Source organism: Drosophila suzukii, chromosome 3, assembly GCF_043229965.1.
Source record: "Drosophila suzukii chromosome 3, CBGP_Dsuzu_IsoJpt1.0, whole genome shotgun sequence".
NCBI classification, from domain to species: domain Eukaryota; kingdom Metazoa; phylum Arthropoda; class Insecta; order Diptera; family Drosophilidae; genus Drosophila; species Drosophila suzukii.
Genome location: NC_092082.1, coordinates 64,079,742 through 64,099,433, shown reverse-complemented (window position 1 = coordinate 64,099,433; position 19,692 = coordinate 64,079,742). Strand labels below are relative to the sequence as shown.

The following is a 19,692-nucleotide window of genomic DNA, read 5'->3' as shown; positions in this document are numbered from 1 at the left end:
TAAAATTGAATTGACTCCAAGTTCTCTCCCGCTGGGGGCAAGTGAAAATGGCTTTGTGTAGGGCTAAAACAAACAAACAGACGTATAATTTGAGGAAAGAGCTCGGGACAAGCGTATAATAAATTCATCAAGACAGCAGGCAGGCAGTCGGTCCGATCGGATCCGATAGTCACGGTCCGGCTTTCCACGCTGCGGTGCAGTTCATCAGTTGTCGAGGGGTCAGAGTGAAACGTAATTGGCCCGCGGCACTTAATTTGATTGAGGAGAGGAGGTGGGGGCCAGAGTGGGAGTGGGAGTTTCTGCTGCCCTCCAGCCGGCACAACCTGTGCCCACATCTCCGACTTGGTCGGTTTTCTTGGCGGGGGCGAACTTCGATGTCAACACAGAGTACAGAGTGAAAGTGAAAAACTCGCCGGCGCAGGAAAAACCAAGGCAGGCCGCAGAGCTTTTCTTTTATGCAATTGTTCGGTGGCGAAAAGGTTCCCAGCCAAATGGCCACAGAATTGTGTATTCTGCCTTATTGAGTTTGAGTCGAACGCGGAGACAAAGGCCAAATAAATCGCCCGGCTTGGGGAAAAGTTTCGTGACGATCTTGGCCAAGTTCGTTGCTAGAGTTGTTCGTCTCTGCACGGAGAGAAAAGTCCTTGTTTAGTCTAGTTAAAAATGGTGTAGTTTTCGAACACCCGTTGCTTTGTTTTGACATGTTTTGATATTTCATTCCAAAGGTTTAAGGATTTCAATGAATCATAAGAGATCATCATTTTAAAGCCTTAAAAATATTGGGACTATGCTTATTTACGGTCTTAAATAAAGTAAGCATATTGCATAGCTTTGGCAAATATATTGATGAACCACTGAAAAAATTAAAATAAACCCTTAGAAATATTAATAACAGTTTTATATTATCAGCAAAAACACCTCTTAACTATGTTAAAAACAGTGACGATCGCACCTTTAACATAAAAAAGGTCTGATATCAACTTTTGTGACGAAATATAATTTTAAATTGAGTATATGAATAAGTTACCTAAAATTTACTCAATCAGCCAACTTTATTAAAGTGCTTAAGCTTTTTACCCACACGGCCTTTTTAATTGTATCTATTGTATCGTACCGAACTAAGAACTATGAAAAATTTCCATATTTCGTTAAGGAATATGACAAATTTAAAAAGTCGATTTATTTTGCAGCATCGGTTTCCCTAGATGAAATGAAAAATAACTCACTTCCACCGTAATTCTCCTAAACCAATCGAATAACTAAAGGTCTTAGAATCTTAAATTAAGGAAAATTACACAACCTTTCGACCTCTGTAGTACTTGTTTCGATCGGACTATCGTAGCAGGTTTTTAATATTCCGGCTATATACAGTGGTATCCACGCGCACACTTCCGGTGCGATTCGTCACTACGTGGGCTGTCGTCTACGGTGAAAGCCTTAAAAAAAGAGGGTAAAATACTTATTTACCGGCTTAAATTTAGCAAAATATGTGTGTATGTCTTAAGAAAATGATTATTAAATTTATAAATTTGTAGCGTATAGCATCGATAAATAAAAACTTCAAACACTGGGAAAAATCCAAGTCCAATCATAAATGGTACATTTTTTATATCTATATCCAACCCAAGTCTTACCCAATTTTTTGTCTAGGTTGCTACGATTTTTTGTTATCGTTTGCAAGAACTTGCTCTTGATATTAGAACCATTTTTCTCGGTGTAGGCACCGCAATTGGCTTCGATCACTAAGCGTTCGGTTGTTTGCTCGCTGTTAACACAAAATGCCAATTACTGCAAATTGTGGGCTGCTGCAGTTGGCCCGGTGATTTTGGCCTATTAGCAGTGGATAGTCGAAAGTCGGATTGCGTGTGAGCCAAACGTGAATTATCATAAATTATCGCCGGCGGATTATGCAGCGGCAAGTGCTTTTGCATTTTTGAATTCCCATTCGCAGAATGCGGTGTTTGTCCTCCGGCTGGCTATGTAGAACGAGCCGAAACTTATGCAGAGGTATGCACTTTCCCGCTAGAAAAGAAAAACACTTTTCGTGTCCGACTATCCGCGGCGTGTTCCGTAGCGATAAAATTGCAAATCCCATCATTAGATGTTCGTCAGCGAGGCTTTTTTAATTAATATTTCATAAATGAGAAGCGCCGAGCATAAATTATGCATAAGCCACCGTGGAGGTGTTGCCCCGCTTGTTGTTTCAGGTGCTACACTTGGCGAAATGTAGGTGCCACACTTTCTCCTTTCTCCGGGCAGCCCGAAAGTATGCATTAATTTGGCTGAGTTACCTGGAAGAAAAGCTACCTTTTTCTCAATGAAATACAATTAAACTTTAAGCTGGCATTCTGCTTGCGTTCATGTTTATACAATCAGCCTAGTCCATAATCCCTCCTCATATGTAATTGCAAAAATTGACTACGTGTCAAGCAAATAGGATTAAACTCTTAACACACAAGGCGGTAAATAAACAAAGCGTATTTTTATGGGCATGTAAATTGATATAAAAATCGAATTAAGCCTTTTTTCGCGTTTGGACCAAAAATCGAAGACAACGGTATAAAATCCTTTATGACTAACTTGGCTTGCTAAATTGGATTACAATTGTGGTGTTCAGAGCCCAAGAGGCTTAATCACTATTTCATGTCAATATAACTAGTATTAACTCAGGTCAAGTTTGAAGAAATAAACCCTTCTACACAATTTTAAATAATTTTGTTTAAGATAAAAATTGTAGTTTATAAGATTTTTGAAACTTAAACACAATGTTAAACATTTATATTATTTTACTTCTGCAAAGCTTTTTATAGTTTCTCAGCTTTATATCTATCGGTATAAAAAATCAAAAAGTATTCTTTAAAATACAGTTCTACATTCCATATTATTTGGAAGGAACGGAAAAATAAGGGAATACTCTGCTACGAAACTCCGAAATGAATGTTTTTTTAATCGGACAGCTAGATATATAAATTAACATTCATTTTTGATCATATTATCTCTTATTCTAAGGTGTAGCATTTTTTTTAGATTTTAGAATGTTTAATTTAATATTATAAAAATTTGACGATTGTATCATTCAGTTCTCATAGGAACTAATGGTAGTTTCTGTAATAAATCTATACTTTGAATAGCATGATATCTGAAAGGTAATATAGACAAAAGCTTGCCAGATGTAGCTTTATAACTTGGTTAAAATTTAATGATTATTATACTATAACTGTAAAATGTTAATACAAGCTTATGAATATGTATTAAAACAAATTCGACTCGTTGGGAAATTATACCATTCAACATCCTTCACGACACGCTAATTTCATGCTTTCTTCCCGCAATTCGCAAGTCAGGGTACGGTGTGCCTAATGCAGCTCGTACCAGGATAATTCGTGGCTGCCACTTTCATTAACTTTCCTGCTGCCGGCGACACATCTGGCTGGGATTCTATAATTTTCCAGCCAATCAGCATTCATTTCGGTTTCGATGCGCTTGCCTAATAAATATGTATGCCCAAATCTTTGCGTGTGCAATCGAAAGCCCAGGCTGGGAGAAGATCTCGGATCTCGCCTCGGTTTCACAGCTTACCGATGAAAGTGGGCGTCGAAGGTGGTGCAAAAAATCATTAAGGCGGGCCACCGATACAAAGACTGGAATAATTGCCGAGATCTGCTAATTACGGCAATGAGCAATGAAATTGGCCTCCTACAGCCAGCCTGCCGGTTGCACTAAATCTGCAGCGAAGCTTTGCTTTAGTGCCTGGCTTAGAGCCAGTTTCCAGCTGCCAACTGCACTCATCATGCATACTACGCTCTGAATAGCCACGAGCTATTGTTGCACTTAGAAAAATGTACCGGAAACGTGAAATTTGGGTGATCATAGTGCAAAAAAGTTCCTTCAGAAAATTGACCTTTTTATTAAAATATCCTAAGTTCCTACGGATTTACTTACAAATGTAATGAAAGCACAGGTAGATGTGTACTATTTTAACAACCTTTGGTCCCTTGGCTTAATTCTTCTCAATGTATTTAAATTAGAACTTAAGATTTTTTATTTAAATTTATTTAAATTTTGGTATGTTTATTTTAGTTTATTTTAAAATATTAATAAGCTTACATGTTAGAAAAAAATGTGTAAAGTTTAGGCAACTCTTTCAGAAAGTTTCGAATTTTTTTAAGCCATTTACCAGTATTACAAGTCTTAGGAGCTACTACTTTTCACACCTTTTTTCCAGTGCACTGGTGCTTGGAAGAAAAGCAAAACCAGCGGCAACGGCTGCCTGGCTAATTGTGGCAAGGTGAAGTGTATAAATTCGGCGGACAAACTGGCGCACAAGATCAGTTGGCCAAGAGATTTCCCAGCAGCTGCAGCTGGACGGCATTGAGAGAACAACGAGAGTGATATCACAAGGATTGGGGATACGCACAGAATGGATTCGCGTCTGGGTCTGCTCATCGCCCTGCTGCTGGCGGCCTTTCAGGCCTGGGCCCTGGAAGCCTCGGCGCACTCGAATTCGAGCTCCACGGAGAGCGGCATTCTGCGGACAGTGCGTCATGTCTACGGGCAGTGTGCGGATAGCGAGGACATCTTCTGGTGCTGCAAGATCCAGGGGGTTCGCCTCCTGGGCCGCGCCCTGAAGGTCCAACAGCTGGGGATCGTGGATGGCGTGAGCTTGGTGCGGCGGGAGTCCTTTAGCCAGGATACGCGTAGTGGGCGCTCCAGCCTGGCCGAGAGCCAGCTAAGCAATCGCGACCTGGAGCACATGTCTGGGAAGAGTCTAGACGCCCTGCTGCTGGAGCGGTTCCTCAACTTTGTCCACAGCCACCAGCTGCAGGTGAACCTGCCTCGTTTGCTGAGGTTCGGCGAGCGAAATGGCCAGGACTGGCTGCAGCACCTGCTCGGCTACTTTCTGCCAGCCAGCGAAAGTGAGGGTCGCAAGAAGAAGGATGACAAGAAGTATCTGGGACCCTTCATCGCCGCCGTTCTGCTGAAGACAGCCATTCTGAAAATGGCCTACCACTCGATCGCCATTGTGGCGGGAAAGGCGCTGATTGTGGGCAAGATAGCCCTGATCATTAGTGCAATAATTGGCCTGAAGAAACTCGTCGGTCACGACGGCGGCGAGAAGACCACCTACGAGATCGTCAAGCACCCGCAGGTGCAGCAGAGCCACACCTACTCCTCCAGCCACCAGGGCGAGTACGACACGGGCGGCCACGACGGAGGATCCTACCACCGCAGCATCGACGACGAGATGATGATGCAGGACAAGGCCTACCAGGCCTGGATGCCCCACGTGGGTGCCTCTGCCACGCCCGCCGCCAAGGGGTCCCGATAAGGCTATCGGGGAGGTCCTTCCGGGGTCGGAAGCTCTACAACCAAAGATCCCAAGAACCCCGCTTAGTCCAATCTATTTGAATTTGTATTTACACTCGACAGCCCTCCAGTTTAAGTTTAGTTATCGTAGTTATTATGTTACCAAAATGCGAGCATTAAAAAGAATAGAATTTCAGGTGCAATTGGTTTTTGTGGTCGGTTTTGGGGTCTGCGAGCAGAAAATATGTTTCTAGTTTTAGAAGGAAGCGCTTCTGACTCCATGAAGTATAAAATATATACTGTTGCATTCAATTTAAAAAAAAATTGATGCACTCCCGCGGACTGAACTTTTACGCAACCTTTTCTTCGAGGACTTTTTTAACCCGGTTCGCAATTTATTCGTAAACCAGACGGTTTTAACAAAGCAACAAAGTGACTCTTTTGAGATTGCAACTATATTTGGTATTCTTTATCATGAGATATATCATATCATATTTACAGAACTAGCAGCTTTACCTTAATATCTAAAGGAAACCCCTCGTGGGTTTGGTGGCCTCCGGGCGTGGCTGTTGTGGGTCAGTCACCGCCTGATGCAGGCGGCGCTTCAGTGGCTCCATTTGATAGGCCTGGTAGAACTCCATCTGGTGCTCCACTGGAGGTTCTTCGACCTGCTCCAGCTGCGAGGATGCGTAGTCGTGGGTGGGCATGCTGCGGTGCCATCCGCTCTCGTGACTGGAGTGAACCACCACGTGCTCCGTCCCTCCGCCGCCACCACTACCACTGTGTCCAGTCGAACCCTTTTTTAGACTGCCCTGCGGAGAGAAGCGTAGCGCCAACAATTTGGACGGAACTGTTCTAGAGACAGATTCTACTCACCAGCAAGGATATGACCAAGGCGATCTTGGCCATGATGAAGGCCGAGCCGGCGATGAGGATGACCTTGCCTAGGAACATTTGGGCCAGGGTGGCCAACATGATCATGCCGCCCATCATGGCCATGTGCTTGTCTTTGTCCTTCTTTTTGCGACCTGTTTTTTTGGAGCAGTTTTTATTTTTATTTTTATACTTGTCTTTCTTCTTCTTTTTTTTCTTAGATTTTTTCTTTTTTTTAGACTTTTTCTTAGGTTTTTTCTTTTTAGACTTCTTCTTTTTCTTCTGCTTATCCTTATCTTTATCTTTATCGTAGGTGGTTGCATGCACTTCGAAACTACTAAATCCTCCTATAAACTTATCCACTTTATCATCTACGTTCCAATAAGTACCTTGATCGAAGCCCAGTTCGCTCCCGAAATCATCTATGGCATTGGAAATGGTCAACTGCCGTGGTAGCTGAAGTCGAAGAGCTCTTCCCCGGAACAACTCCATTAGCTTTCCGGGTATGCCAGTATCCATGCGCCTCCTCTCCTGCTCGGTATATCCAGTCTGAGGCTCAATGCTCAGGTACTCGCTGATCTGCCAGGTGCTGTTATCCCTGGTGGCTCCATCCAGCAATCGCTCGCTTTCGGAACCCAGACACTCCCAAACCTCCAAGCCGCCCAGGCATTGGGCTATAATCCTGCCCAGACTTCGGGGACTCCATTGGGAGGAGGGCGTTTCGTCAGCAGTTTCATTTCCTTTATGACTTAAAGCCAGGACCGAATTGCCCAGCATTACGCACTGTAGCAAAAGCACACGCCACATATTCCCTTACTGCGTATAATGAAACCTCTTTAAGCGCTTCTTGAACCACAAATAACCCAAAAAGTGGTTCTGCCCTGTTATTTATAGTGCCTTGATCTTTTTTGGGGGTAGCAATTAACGCGCTTGTCAAAGCACGACACTGCTCTCTTGATAGGAATCAAATAGAAATGTTTTAAGAAGTTTGCTCGCTGAACCCTGACCCAACGAAAACTGAAACCGAATTATTCGGTTAAGTTAACTTTCATTTTTGGAAAGCACCCACTATGTTTGGCTAATTACAGCTTATGTGCACGCTGAGAAATTTATCAAAAAACGTAATGTTGCAAAAAAACATACATACAACCTTTTTAATTAAATTTAAGGTCAATTAACAGCTGTTATTTTTGAACCTAATTTATTTTAAATTCTACCAACAAAACAATAGCTATAAGAAAATGGTTAGATACAAATTAAAAGTTCATAATGTTGCAATGCATATATATATACATATTTATTTTTTTATTTATAAATATTTAGTTTCTTGTACTAGGAAATTAAAGTAATTTGTTCTAGTATTGACTTTTGCTTTGTGTATCAAATTAATGGGATATAGTCTTATATGGAAAAAGAAAAAGTATCTTATTCTTATTCACTAAAGTATTTAAGCTAATATTAAATACCCGTTATAACGAATTTTGTACATTTTTATACAAAAAGAGGGTTTTCTTTGAGTGTAAAATATGCTCTACAGCGATCTCACGTCCACCGCCTGCCAGCCCGCCATTCCATGGGGATCCTGAAAGTTTCTCATCAGAAGTTCGCCATCCTGCTCCACACTGGCTGCCAATAGTTTGTTACTTGGCCTGCGCTGGTTCTCAAAGTCGTAGAAACGGTCTGGGGTGGTTGGTTTAGGGTTGGTTGGTGGGGCAGCGACAGGCGTTTCTGCCCCTCGAGGTTGCTCGAACCTCACCTTCCGCTCAGTGCGACGATATGGTGACGTCTCGTGCACATCGTACTGGTGGTGGAGCTCATCTTGGCCCTGGCCAAATACAGTAGTTTTTCCAGGAAAATGGCCAATTGGTCGGTGTCCTTGAAAGCCGCCGAAACCGAAGTTCGAGCCGCCAAAGCTGCCGAAGTTAGCGCCTCCAAAACCACCGCCCAAACCTCCAAGGCCACCCAATCCACCCAGCGAACCCATGATTCCACCCAATCCCAAAAAGCTGCTCACGTAAATCGCCAACTTGACCAGAAACAATGATTTCTTAAGCAGTAGACATATGCCGGCAAAAAGCAGGGGAACCAGAGCTACTAGATTGAACTTCAGGCCTAAAAGAAAAGGCAGTAAATACTGCTTGGCCAACACGCGACCTAAAAATATACCAAATATTATTAAAAAGTTATTAAAATTAAATATATTATGCAAAATTAATGTTAATGTTCTTAATTTACCGTCTTGTATTTTTTTATTCTGTATCGTTGATGTATGACATTTTTAGTCGATGCAATGCAAAACTTTAAGTGTTAACCATTGAACCCATTTCGGAAAAATTTGGTTCAATGATGAAATATTTCAAAATCCGATATTTTAATAATAAATCTTTCAACGTAAAATAATAACATAATATCTTGATAATTAAGCCACAAATTTTGAATTCAAACTGTGCTTAGAGTACTTTATTTTAACAAATTTCGGTTATTTTCTGTTCGTGTGTTTTTTCCCTGAGTGGCTAAAAATATAAGTATACTAAGAACCTACCGGTTGAGGGATCCTCGTATCCAAATTGTCGCTCTCCCTGTCCCGCTCCGTCAAGGACGAACTCCGCCACACTGTTCGCATCCGCAGTGGGTCCAATTTTGAACATAAGACCCGGATACAACCCATCCATGTGCCATTCGAGACTTCGTTGGCCCATGACGGCGCCCGCGTTCTCTAGAATGCCGCGAAAGTCCACGGGATCTGTGTCGAGCACATTTGCCAGAGATCTGACTGCGGGCGATTCACTTTTCACAGTCACAAAATCTTCCACGAATCTGATGTTGTCGCTCTCATCCAGTCTCTGGATGAAGTTCAGGGCAGACCGTCCCAGACATTCACTTAGCTTCGGTTTCTGAGATCCACGAACACACTGCTTGAACTCCGAACTCATTGCGGAAAAGTCACTGCCAACAACTTGGTGGAAACTGACCAGGAGCAACACAATATCCAGTGGCGACATGTTGGTCAGGTGTTTGGATCTTAACTGAGCCCGCTGGCCAACTGACCCCTGGGTTTTATATCCCCCACATCTTGTTATACAATAATCAACTGGTCTTTTGGCCAAATCTGCTCCCATTCAGTAAACGCGCTGCCTTTTTGCACATGGCCCAATAACGGAAATTGTTTTACATCAACGCCAAGTGGCGGCTCATCGTCTTCGTCTGCTTCTTATTTAAGCCGGCATGGTCATGGTCAGTGCACACGACCCAAAGCAAAAGCTGCGTCGACTGGTGGCCAATTTTTCGCACATCTCGGTTATTATGCAAGGGTTATTGTTATCCCACTGAAATTATGAAATACTCGAAGGCGCCACCGCTCGGACCCTCTGGAAAATCTACAATTACCATTACTAATGCCAGTCCATTAAATAAACGGAGGCGCTTAGAGAATTACCAGAAATGTTCCATCGTTTACACAGAAAAACTCGACAATTGCCGCAAGTCAATTAAGAAAACAAACAAGCGGAAAAGGTGTAATCAGAGGTACTTTTTTGTGGAATATCGGAGTTTATTATTCAGCATGATTGAGTCATATTTCAGGGAAGGGAAAGAAATACCCCTTAAATATAATTATTTTGTGTTTGAAACGAAGTTACTTTAAAAAAAAAACTAGACTAACTTGATGCATTGGTCAATGAAAATTCTAAATTGGACAAATGTTGATGCTATGACTAGTGCCATGACTTTCCTAGGACTTGACAGCTTATAGTAGCAGATAAAAACCAAACAAATTGTGCCTTTATTGCTATCCCATTTCAAGAAATCATCCTCATAAATAATTGTAATACCAGAATGTAAAAAATATTGGAGAATTCTCTTTATTTAAGATTCTTTTAAAGCGGGATTTTCATAAGAGAAGTTGTATAAAATACAATCCCAAAGACATGCATAACGGTTTTAGACTGGGTTAATTTTTAATAATGCCGAGTTGTGTAATGATTAAAACATTAGGGTAACAACTTTTACTCCGAAGACCCAAATACTATGGAAAATTGAATATGTGTTAAAGTAGCTTGTGGACAATTTTGGTCATGTGTGAGTGCTATTTCTTACCCTTACTTACCTTTTCAAAACTGTTTTTATTGCAGATGTGTCATTTTTAAATTGAATGCATTGTTTGCACAGAAAAAAGGGTTCGCGTTCCATAAATTTAAGTTTAACAAGAAAGAACGCTATAGTCGAGTACTTCGTCTATCATATACCCGTTACTCACCACCCACTTACCTATATCTGGAAACCCAATTCTCTATCTTTGATAGTTACCGAGGTATCCGCGTTCATATCTACGATTATTTAAAGTTTGTGGGTTAATCGATGATATTGATGATAACAATACGCTTCAGTAAACATTTTTATTCTAGCATTAAAGCTGTGAAAGCCACAGTTTTGAGCAACTGGCTGGCTTTAGAGTGGGCGTGGCACACTGACGAAACAAACTTGCGCTGCGCAGAAATCTCTAGAATCAGCATGCCCAATTCCTGTATTGTAGCTATTATAGTTTCCGAGATCACAGCGTTCATACGGACAGACAGATTTGAAGATCACGAATATATATATATTTCATGTGGTTGGAAACGCTTCTGTCTACCTGTTACTTACTTTCCGTTGAATCTAGTATACCCCTTTACTTTACGAGTATACCAATATAGATAAGTAAATTATCCGAATAAAAATTATAATTAAAATTTTTTAAGAATTGAAGCTTTAATAAACAGATTATACAACAAAACCAATTTAGTTACCACCATATGCTAGGCTTAAGAGTATAAAAAGTTAGTTAAAAAAAACTTAGCATACTCTTAGGCCGAGTCGCTAAAAGTTAAGCGTCTGTTTTGGTGATGCCAGCACGTCAGGAGATTTGACTAAAATAGCAACGACATAAAGGTATCTTCGTGGTCTCCGCGGGTGGGGAAGTTTTAAAATCCCCACAAGAAACCGTCTGAATTCTAAACATCCCAGGACCTTGGTGACTCCTCGAATTCCCCAATTCCACTGACAAAACTGAGCAGACTAGCGACCAAAGAAAGTCAGGTAAATCAGTCTCCTACCAAATCATCCCTTCCACCCAGATAAGTTTCGAGGAATTTTAGGTCGTGGCTTTTCGGTTTAATCTCTGCGGTTGTCGCCGAAAACTTTTGTAATTTCGTAAAAGTTGTGTGTCGTTTTATTGGAGGGGGCGCGCATTGGCTGACAGTTAATAAATTTCCAATTGCAAGGCGCAGCGACAAAAAGAAATTGTATTAATAAACACTTTCACCGCCAATACTTGAAATTCACGGCCAGTTGCCTGCAGTTGTTTACAAATAGTTAGCAGCGAAAAAGAGACATAGAGGCCGCGGCCGTCCAGACCTTTTGGCCATTTTGAGCTTTGGGTTGAGTCGGCTTTGGCCATTTATATGCCGAATGGCCATGGCCATAAATTGCAGTGGCGGGGCGTGCTCCCGTCTGGAACTGGAATCCACGCTCCCATCCACACACCCAATTTGTTTGGGGCGTACGTGTTGCACTGCGAATGCAAAAGGCAAAAAGCAGGTCGCAACTTTCATTAGATTTTCCCGAGATGTGGAGATGTGAGCCAGTTTCTGGAGCGACATCGGATATATGTGAATGACTGTATGACTGTACGACTGACCGGGCTGAGCTGAGCTGAGGAGGCTCTCGGAGGCTTCACGCCTGGCTGGCCCAAGTGAAATCCGGCGAGCTTGCTCCGTGATTTTGTGTGTCGCCCATGCAACTGATATCGCTGGCCCAGTTCGCCTTAGCCGGTGAAAGAGTGAAAGCATTTCGCTGCGTATGAGTGATATATCCCATTGAAAGACCAAGACACAAGTTCGAGTTAAATGCGGCATTTCTTTTATTGATTTGTGTTTGTTGGGGGCGTGGCCAGGGGGCCTTTCCTGCGCCTAGCAGTTCAGAGTTAAGCAGTTCAGTTTAACAGTTTAGTTTAGAATCGAGTTGAGTTAAGCGTAGAGTTTAAACAGTAAAGCTCTGAGTATTAATACGAGAGTTGCAGTTATTTTAAGATTAGACATTAGATTATAAACGGCGCCAGGTGTCCCCTTGGCGGCAGCCCCTGGCTGCTTACTTCCTAGACCTACTATATTTGCTGCGGGTTCTGGGTTTCTCTTGGTTTCCCTTCTATTTCTCTTGATGGCGCCTTAAGGGTGTAAGCCTGGCATGAACTATGCTATACAAATAAATTAAATAAATAGAATAAATTAAACGGCCCTCCGAGTATTGCACTGATCAGTTGCCTCAGCATTCAGAATATTTGGCATCCGTAGCTCATTGCTTATACGCCGCGTAGGCCAGCTGCTGGGCCTGGGAGTCGTCGGCCGGCAGCGAGCGGCCGTAGCTGTGCTCGTGCTCGTAGTGCGGGTGCGCCACCACCTCGTAGTTCTCCTTCTTGGACTCCAGCAGCTTCTTCAGCCCGATGATGCCGGACAGCAGCAGGGCGATCTTGCCGATGACCAGGGCCTTGAAGGAGATCAGGGCCAGGAAGCCGATGGCCAGGGGCAGCAGGGCGGCCATCTTCAGCTTGAACAGCATCAGCAGGGGCATCAGGTACTTCTTCTTCTCCTTCTTCTTGCCGCGGGCTGGAAAAGGGATTTCAAATTCGGGCCTTGAGATTTGCATTACTTTCGCTGGGGCAGCGCTTGCCGCTCATTAGCAACTGGAGCACAGATAATTAGCCAGCGAACAGGATCGACCGCTTTCTATGTGGCTGCGTTTAGAAATTGGAAATCGGAAATTGCAGCCGCTGCGCACAAAAAGAAAGTAAGCCTCGCTAACTGGCTGACTAAAGTGCAATTAATAGCCGACTATCTGGATAACCAGCTGCCAATGCACCGCTATGTGCATGGCTACATGGCTAGATAGCCACATGGCTGCCTGGCTACCTGGCTGCCTGGCCATGTGGCTGCCTCACAGGATGACCTCGATATGGCGGCGACCTAACAGTGAAAACAGGATTTGCGGCGGAGCCATCTGCCCGAACTGGTCGCCTGCATTACTAACCCAAATTGGCAGAGAGCCGGCCCGACCAGAACGGTAATTTATGTGGGATCTGATGGGCACCAGCCAGCTAGACAGACAGATAGATGGGCAAACAGATACTCACATTCCTCGAGGGCGCGCTGCATGTCCTGGATGGAGTCCTTGGGCACCTTGAACTGCAGGGTGTGGGTGCCGAAGAAGCGGGCCACCCGCTCCACCAGCAGGGAGTCCACCTCGGCCTCGCGGGCCTCCACCTCCTCGGGCAGCTGCATCTCGTTGAGGGACCGGCCCACCGGGATCTCGTCGGTCTTCACCAGGGCAATGCCCTCGGTCAGCCGCACATCGCCGTTCTCGGTGTCGAAGTAGTGCAGGGCGCGCTCCTTTTGGGGTTTGATTGGGGATTAGGATCGGGTTTTCGATTGGGGGACTGGGCCCTCCGGCTTCGTTACCTTCATGCACAGGACCATCGAGCGCTCGCCGCAGTCCTTGACCATCTTGAGGGCGCTGGTCAGCAGGCTGTCCGCTTCCGAGGCAGCCGCCGCCGTGGAGGCGATCAGAGCAAACAGGCACACAAACTTGAACATGGCTGTAAATTGGGTATTTCCTTGTATGTTATTTCTCACAAACACTTGACACTGGCTCGCAGCTTTGATATCCTGCCACTTCCTGGCAACTTTGTGTGTCTTCACTTGATTGAGTGCACTGCGCTCGATTGGCGTGTTCGATCTGTCGGTCAGAAGGCAACCGGTAAACTGTGGCTAGAAGACGCACGCGGATCGAGTTTTATTCCCGGCCAGCAGAGCGGCGGCAGCGTTGGCCAGCAGCGACGACAGCGTTGTCGTTGTCGCGTTAGCGCTCTGCAGTGGTCCGAACCCACCTGAGACCCCTCTGAGCCCCCTTGGGGCCCCTCAGGTGCGCACACAGTAGCCGAGCTTAGAATTTAAATAAACAGCCCGACGACTACGAACCTGGCCAGGTTGCAGCCGAAGTCCGAGGCGAAGTGGCTGAGCCATCCCAGGCGCAGCAGAGACACCTGGACAGGTGCGCCGCAGTGGCCGCAGTCGCCGCTCAGCCCGTCGGATTGGCAATTGTTGTTTGTCAACACACTTCGGCGGCAGTTAGCTGTTTGCCTGCCACTGGGAGCAGGCCAATAGGTGGATCAGCAAGCTCTTAAATATTGAATTTACATCGATTAGGTCCGTTTAAGTGCAGGCAGGCCTTTGGGCCAGAAAGTGATAGGATTACCTCTCACCTCTGACCAAGTGATGGATACGACCACATTAAATCCTTTATGTTTAAAGCCTACCACAAGCCATAATTAACACAGCATTAACAGAGCATTTACTGGGTTTAGCCCCTAAGCTTTAAATTGAGGGAAACTTGCGCATAGTGCATTGATGTTAAATGAAGTGTTTAATAAATCAAAATCCTCTGATGAAGTGTATTAAAATATATAAATGCTTAGAGCTTAACATTCGTTTTGTAATTATAAGACAATAAAACAAATTCACTCAAAATTAAAAATATATAAGTATAAATATTTAATATATTTAATTATAGATCAACATTAATATTCAATTTATGTTTCATTTTCCTTTGGATTAACTAAGCATTTGTGTTTTTACTAACCGTATAAACGTTGGTACTTTAATGGAATCCTTCTTCCCTACTTATCACATCCAACTTTGAGCTATTTGCAATTTGCGCTACACAGAGTTGAACTATAACAGCTTAGCCCTAATTAAATTCTAAACTTTGAGTTCAACTTACATCATGGTCATGCGATTATGTTCTCAGCAAGGCCGAGTAAAGTTAATGAGCTGCAAAGTGGTTAAGGTATTTATGGCACCTTTGAGGCGCCACCTGATGATGGCACACTTTCCGCGCTGGGTGAATCTCGGGTGGTCAGCAGAAAGTGTTGCAGCGGTTTCATTTCAAACTGCAGCTAGCCACACAATGTTGGCGGGGGTGGGCGGTGGGCGGTTAATCAAGAGCGCCATTTAAGATGGCCACCGATGCCGATGGTCGAAAGCAACCGCCACTCGAATTGGAGTAAAATAGAAAATTAACTAGTTTGCTGGCACTGCGGCGGCATGGTGGAAGAAATTTCACTTTAATTTTGCTTTTTATTTATGTGTTTGTTTGTGCCTCCAGCGGGCATCTCGCATAATGTATCTGCAGTTTTGTATGCCAATCCGATCGCCGGTCGGACGGACAGTTGCACAGAGACTCTCGCACGAGAGTTTCATTGGCATTATGTCGCTTTAATTTGCAGCACTCGAAAATTGCCACACGTCGTATCTACTTCTCGTCTCATCGCTCCATCGTCCATCGTTTGCCGGTAATTTACGCATTAGACGAGTGCCCCGAAAGAAAGCTACGCCGCAGATTTGCATGCTGCCCAGAGCAACAAGCCCACTGGAAGTGAAATAAAATAAAACACAGTCTCGCATCTAGATGCAAAGCCACTCGACATTTCGCAGACTATCATCCAAGGCGGCAGCATGGGCCCAAATTCCGTTGATGGAATATGTAAATGCCCTGCACGTGCACATAGATGGATGTGGATGTGGATGTGACAGCCCCTGTCACGATTTGTCATGGTGTGTGTCCTCTAATGCCCTTTCAGCGAATGCCCTTTTTAAAAAAGCAAGACCGACTTAGAAGTCAAAATATATTATTCGAAAATGCTATACCTAAAAACGAACACCTATAATATAAATAAAAACGTTTAAGAAAGAAAATATATATTATTTTCTTTAATTTAAATTATAAAATATATAATTTAGTAATTTAATTTGAAGTAATAGATAATTAATGTCTTTGGTATTGATGCCTTGAACTTAAGTTTCTTAAATAACTGTAAGTCACATTGGAATATATAGGAAAGTCGTATTTATTAAATATTTGAAGATAAAACTTTTCAAATACTTAATCTTCTTTTATATTTTAAATATACATTGATAATACATTTTTATTTAACATTCCTTTAATAACTTTAAAAATTTACCATTTGTGTATTTTCAATATTTACCGAACACAATATTTTTGTTGAAAAGTATAAACGCTTCTAATATAAGCCTTTGTCCAGTATTCCATAGTGTGAGTTATTTTCATATTTATCAATTTTTCATTAAAGCCAACGTACTTATTACACATTTATCGAAAATTTAATTAAGATTTGTGATGGATAAGAATTTTTTCACTTTGAAAAGCTCCCGAAAAAACAGATCACCACAATGTCTCAGGAAGAGTATTATTTAGTCCACAATGAAAGTCTCATAAAGCCCCACTCCAAATATATGTTAGCATTGTGCGTGCGCAATGAAAGTGAAAAAGTAATTTCATCGCTAACATTTTATACAATTTAAACTAAGGCACTTCAAACATTGTGTGACGCAATATTGAAATAATATGATATTTTTAGTTAGGGTTTTAAAAATATAGAGTATACCCTTTGTTATAGCAACATTTTTTAAGCACTCTAAAGTGGGAGTTATAATTGGATTTTAACTTGTTGGTAAGGCTAGTTGGCCAGCTTTTACGAGCCGAGTATTTGCCATAAATCCGTGCACTTAACTTCAACTGAGTGTGCTCAATTAATTCGCATGCCATCTCCTGATGCCCCCCATTTCTCCCACCAACGGCCATTTCGCCGGCTGACCCAAATCGGCATGCGAAATATTCGCTCTAGAGATAAAGCCAACCTTAAAGCATCGCACATTCGAGGCAAACAATCCCCGATTTCGGCCCCACCCTCTCGGCCTCGCCCCAACCCTTCAAAAGGCATCTTCAAAATTGACACCTCTTCAAAGTTTCACTTTCATTCCGCTTGGCTGCCATGGAATTCCGGGTAAAGGCAGCTCAGCTCAGCTCCGGCCTTAGTTTGCAGCTCCGGCGCTGTTTACATGGTGCGCTCGGGTAATTTTCAATTAATGAAAGTCCCGGGCAGATGACGTCAGTAGTGCCCCAGCAAAGGGCACCCACATCTAAATGGCCGAGGGGCCTGGGAATGTCGTGGGCCAGGTTCAATGTTCTGCTCTGAGCAGCTCATTAATATTTCGTGTAGTGGCCCAAAAGTGAAATTGTCGCATACCAAAGAAGGCAGCACAACAATGGACAGGGAGGAAAAACAGCAGAGCAGAGAAGCTAGGAAAGTTGCATATTTTATCCATTCAGAAAATGCAAGCCATCACAAAACTGCACGTGCATTCGAGGTCGAATTCTCCATGAAATTCAAAAGGGGATTAAATTAAGGAATCCGGAGATGAAAATTGTACGCATGCAAAATTTCACAACACTTCCCTTTTCTGGAATTGAGCAAAAAAATCATTTGCTTGTCAACTTTGATTAACATAATTATTCCATTTGTACTTGTTATGGAATACATGTATGCATTTGATTTATATGTAAACCAGTACCTGCACTCGAACAATTCAATTTAGGTACTTTTCAATTTAAGATCCAAGAACTCACTATTATTTCTACCGCAGCTGTAGGTACCTAAAATATGTATGCGTCTGTAATTGAGTTTGGTAGAAAGCGAAGCAGCTTCGGCTGCCATTTTTGGCACGCACGTAAGCCCGTTTCAATGAAACTTTAATTGTTATCATAAATTCATGTTCAGGGAGCGGCAGCGACACCAAAAACAAGTCATCTAGATGTGATTTTCGGGTAGCAGAATTTACTATATTTAATTAACGCTTACTTAAACCTAACACACACATTTAGTTCGTTAAATTAATGATCGATTAGGCGAATTAAACTAGACATTAGTCAGACAGTTCGTGCGGCGCTCGATTCTTTGGTTCACTCTCCACAAATATCCCCCGAGAATCCTCCATCCCGAGCTTCTCCTTATCCTTCTCCATCTCCGTTTTCCAAATGCAAATGCGAGCTCACAGGCTCTTGGCGCTGCTCGCCGAATCCTTGGCCGCCGGCTTCCAGCCGCTGTAGGCGGTGTCCAGTTCCCGGCCCCAGCCGGAGTGGCCGCCCGAGGAGACGACCACCTCGTGGGAGGACTCCTTGCCACCGCCGCCTCCGCTCAGCAGCTTCTTGATGCCGATGATCGAGGCCAGGACCAGGGCCAGCTTGGACACGATCAGCGCCTTGCCCGCCAGCATGGCCAGTGCTCCGTAGGCCAAGGGCACGATGGTCCCGCCCAGCAGCAGGGGGATCATGATCATGGCGCCGCTGCCCTTCTTCTCCTTCTTCTTGCGACCCTCCACCGAATTTGCCTCGGAGTCAAATTTAACCTAGAAATGGAGAAAAAGGATATTATGAATAAATATTATTTATTTGCTTTTATGGATGGTATTTCTAGAAACCCTTTAATAAATTTATACTAGTAACTATTTAGTTTTAAGAAGATAAGTGGCTGTATTGCAATTTTAAATTATACTGTTGTTTAATTGCCTGGAACCCCTTTTTTACTCATAAACATTTTGTAATATTTAACTCTGCTTAGATGTATTGTATGCAATTGCATTCACACAATTCAGAATAAGGTTAATATAAATTTTACTTTTAAATACTTTTAGTTTTCTTAGAAGTGCTCCCCCCTTTGCTCCTTTTTTCACTCACCTGCAGAGTATGATCCTGTAGAAAGTTGCCCACCCGCTTGAGGATCATGTTGTTAAGGACCTGCTCCTTGGCGTCCACGCTCCTCGGCAAGACGGCTTCAATGTCCTGTTCGTTGATGGGAGCCCTTTTCGCCTCCTCACTTTCGCCGCCAGAACTCACAAACTGAATGCCCTCCATGAGCGACAGGGTTTTGGCCGATCGGAAGGCCTTTTCCAAGCCGGTTAGCAGCTTGACCTTCAGGCAAACGGACATGTTGTCGCCCGTGCACTGCTGGTAGATGCGGTAAACAATCGACATGTCCTTCCAGAAGCCCGTAGAACCCGTTCCGGGGTTGTTGGCTGGGACCTGGGGCTTGGGGACCGAACTGAGGCTGTTCAGGTTCTGATGCTGGTAGCTGGCACTGCGGGCACTCGAGAGCCAGCAGAAGACGATCATCAGGGCCGCCACATGCCACACGTACTTGATCATGACTGTGCTGGGTGTTGCTATTCGAAGCTGGACGAGAACGGGATCCTTGGCCGGTCCTTGAGCTGAGGCACAAACTGGGGAGAAGACGCCGGGCGCTGCTCTTTGGATGCTCAACTGAGTGCTGGCCGGTGGATCTTATGCATTTTATACCTGTGGCGGATAAATCGCATGTCGGCCGGCTGCCTGAAATTGAAAAACACAAAAACACAAAACACACTCTTTGTCTTAGTCTAAATATCACGGCAATTAGCCAGATGTTGTTGGCCAGTGGGGCTGCGCTTTCGTGATTTCGCTGCGAAAGCCTCCGAAATGCAGTTTCGTTTGCAATTATATTCCCGCTTTTTAGCCCGTTCTAAGCTATTGAGCTCGTGCGTGACTGCCGCTGCCATTGCCATTCTTCACTGTCTTTGCATTCGAATTACT

General features: G+C 43.6%; 5 protein-coding genes across 5 annotated transcripts; 1 reads left to right on the top strand and 4 right to left on the bottom strand.

Annotated features, from left to right (window-relative positions):
- Nucleotides 1-4,309: 4,309 nt before the first annotated feature.
- Osi11 (Osiris 11) lies at nt 4,310-5,503 on the top strand. Its single transcript, XM_017082634.4, has one exon. It carries the CDS (start codon nt 4,421-4,423, stop codon nt 5,327-5,329), a length of 909 nt encoding a protein of 302 aa, XP_016938123.1. The 5' UTR covers nt 4,310-4,420; the 3' UTR covers nt 5,330-5,503.
- Nucleotides 5,504-5,831: 328 nt separating this feature from the next.
- Osi10b (DUF1676 domain-containing protein Osi10b) lies at nt 5,832-7,022 on the bottom strand. The gene is made up of 3 exons (XM_017082631.3): nt 6,570-7,022; nt 6,184-6,335; nt 5,832-6,119 (listed from the first exon to the last, which is right to left on the bottom strand). Exons 1-3 carry the CDS (start codon nt 6,985-6,987, stop codon nt 5,832-5,834), a joined length of 858 nt encoding a protein of 285 aa, XP_016938120.3. The 5' UTR covers nt 6,988-7,022.
- A 667-nt stretch (nt 7,023-7,689) lies between these two features.
- On the bottom strand, nt 7,690-9,193 carry Osi10a (Osiris 10a). Its single transcript, XM_036818929.3, has 2 exons — nt 8,723-9,193; nt 7,690-8,334 (listed from the first exon to the last, which is right to left on the bottom strand). The coding sequence occupies exons 1-2, from the start codon at nt 9,180-9,182 to the stop codon at nt 7,712-7,714; spliced, it is 1,083 nt and encodes a 360-aa protein (XP_036674824.2). The 5' UTR covers nt 9,183-9,193; the 3' UTR covers nt 7,690-7,711.
- Nucleotides 9,194-12,052: 2,859 nt separating this feature from the next.
- Osi9 (DUF1676 domain-containing protein Osi9) lies at nt 12,053-13,984 on the bottom strand. The gene is made up of 3 exons (XM_017082635.4): nt 13,668-13,984; nt 13,343-13,598; nt 12,053-12,818 (listed from the first exon to the last, which is right to left on the bottom strand). The coding sequence occupies exons 1-3, from the start codon at nt 13,800-13,802 to the stop codon at nt 12,508-12,510; spliced, it is 702 nt and encodes a 233-aa protein (XP_016938124.1). The 5' UTR covers nt 13,803-13,984; the 3' UTR covers nt 12,053-12,507.
- Nucleotides 13,985-17,882: 3,898 nt separating this feature from the next.
- Nucleotides 17,883-19,393, bottom strand: Osi8 (Osiris 8). Its single transcript, XM_017082640.4, has 2 exons — nt 18,802-19,393; nt 17,883-18,473 (listed from the first exon to the last, which is right to left on the bottom strand). Exons 1-2 carry the CDS (start codon nt 19,267-19,269, stop codon nt 18,117-18,119), a joined length of 825 nt encoding a protein of 274 aa, XP_016938129.3. The 5' UTR covers nt 19,270-19,393; the 3' UTR covers nt 17,883-18,116.
- Nucleotides 19,394-19,692: the final 299 nt, after the last annotated feature.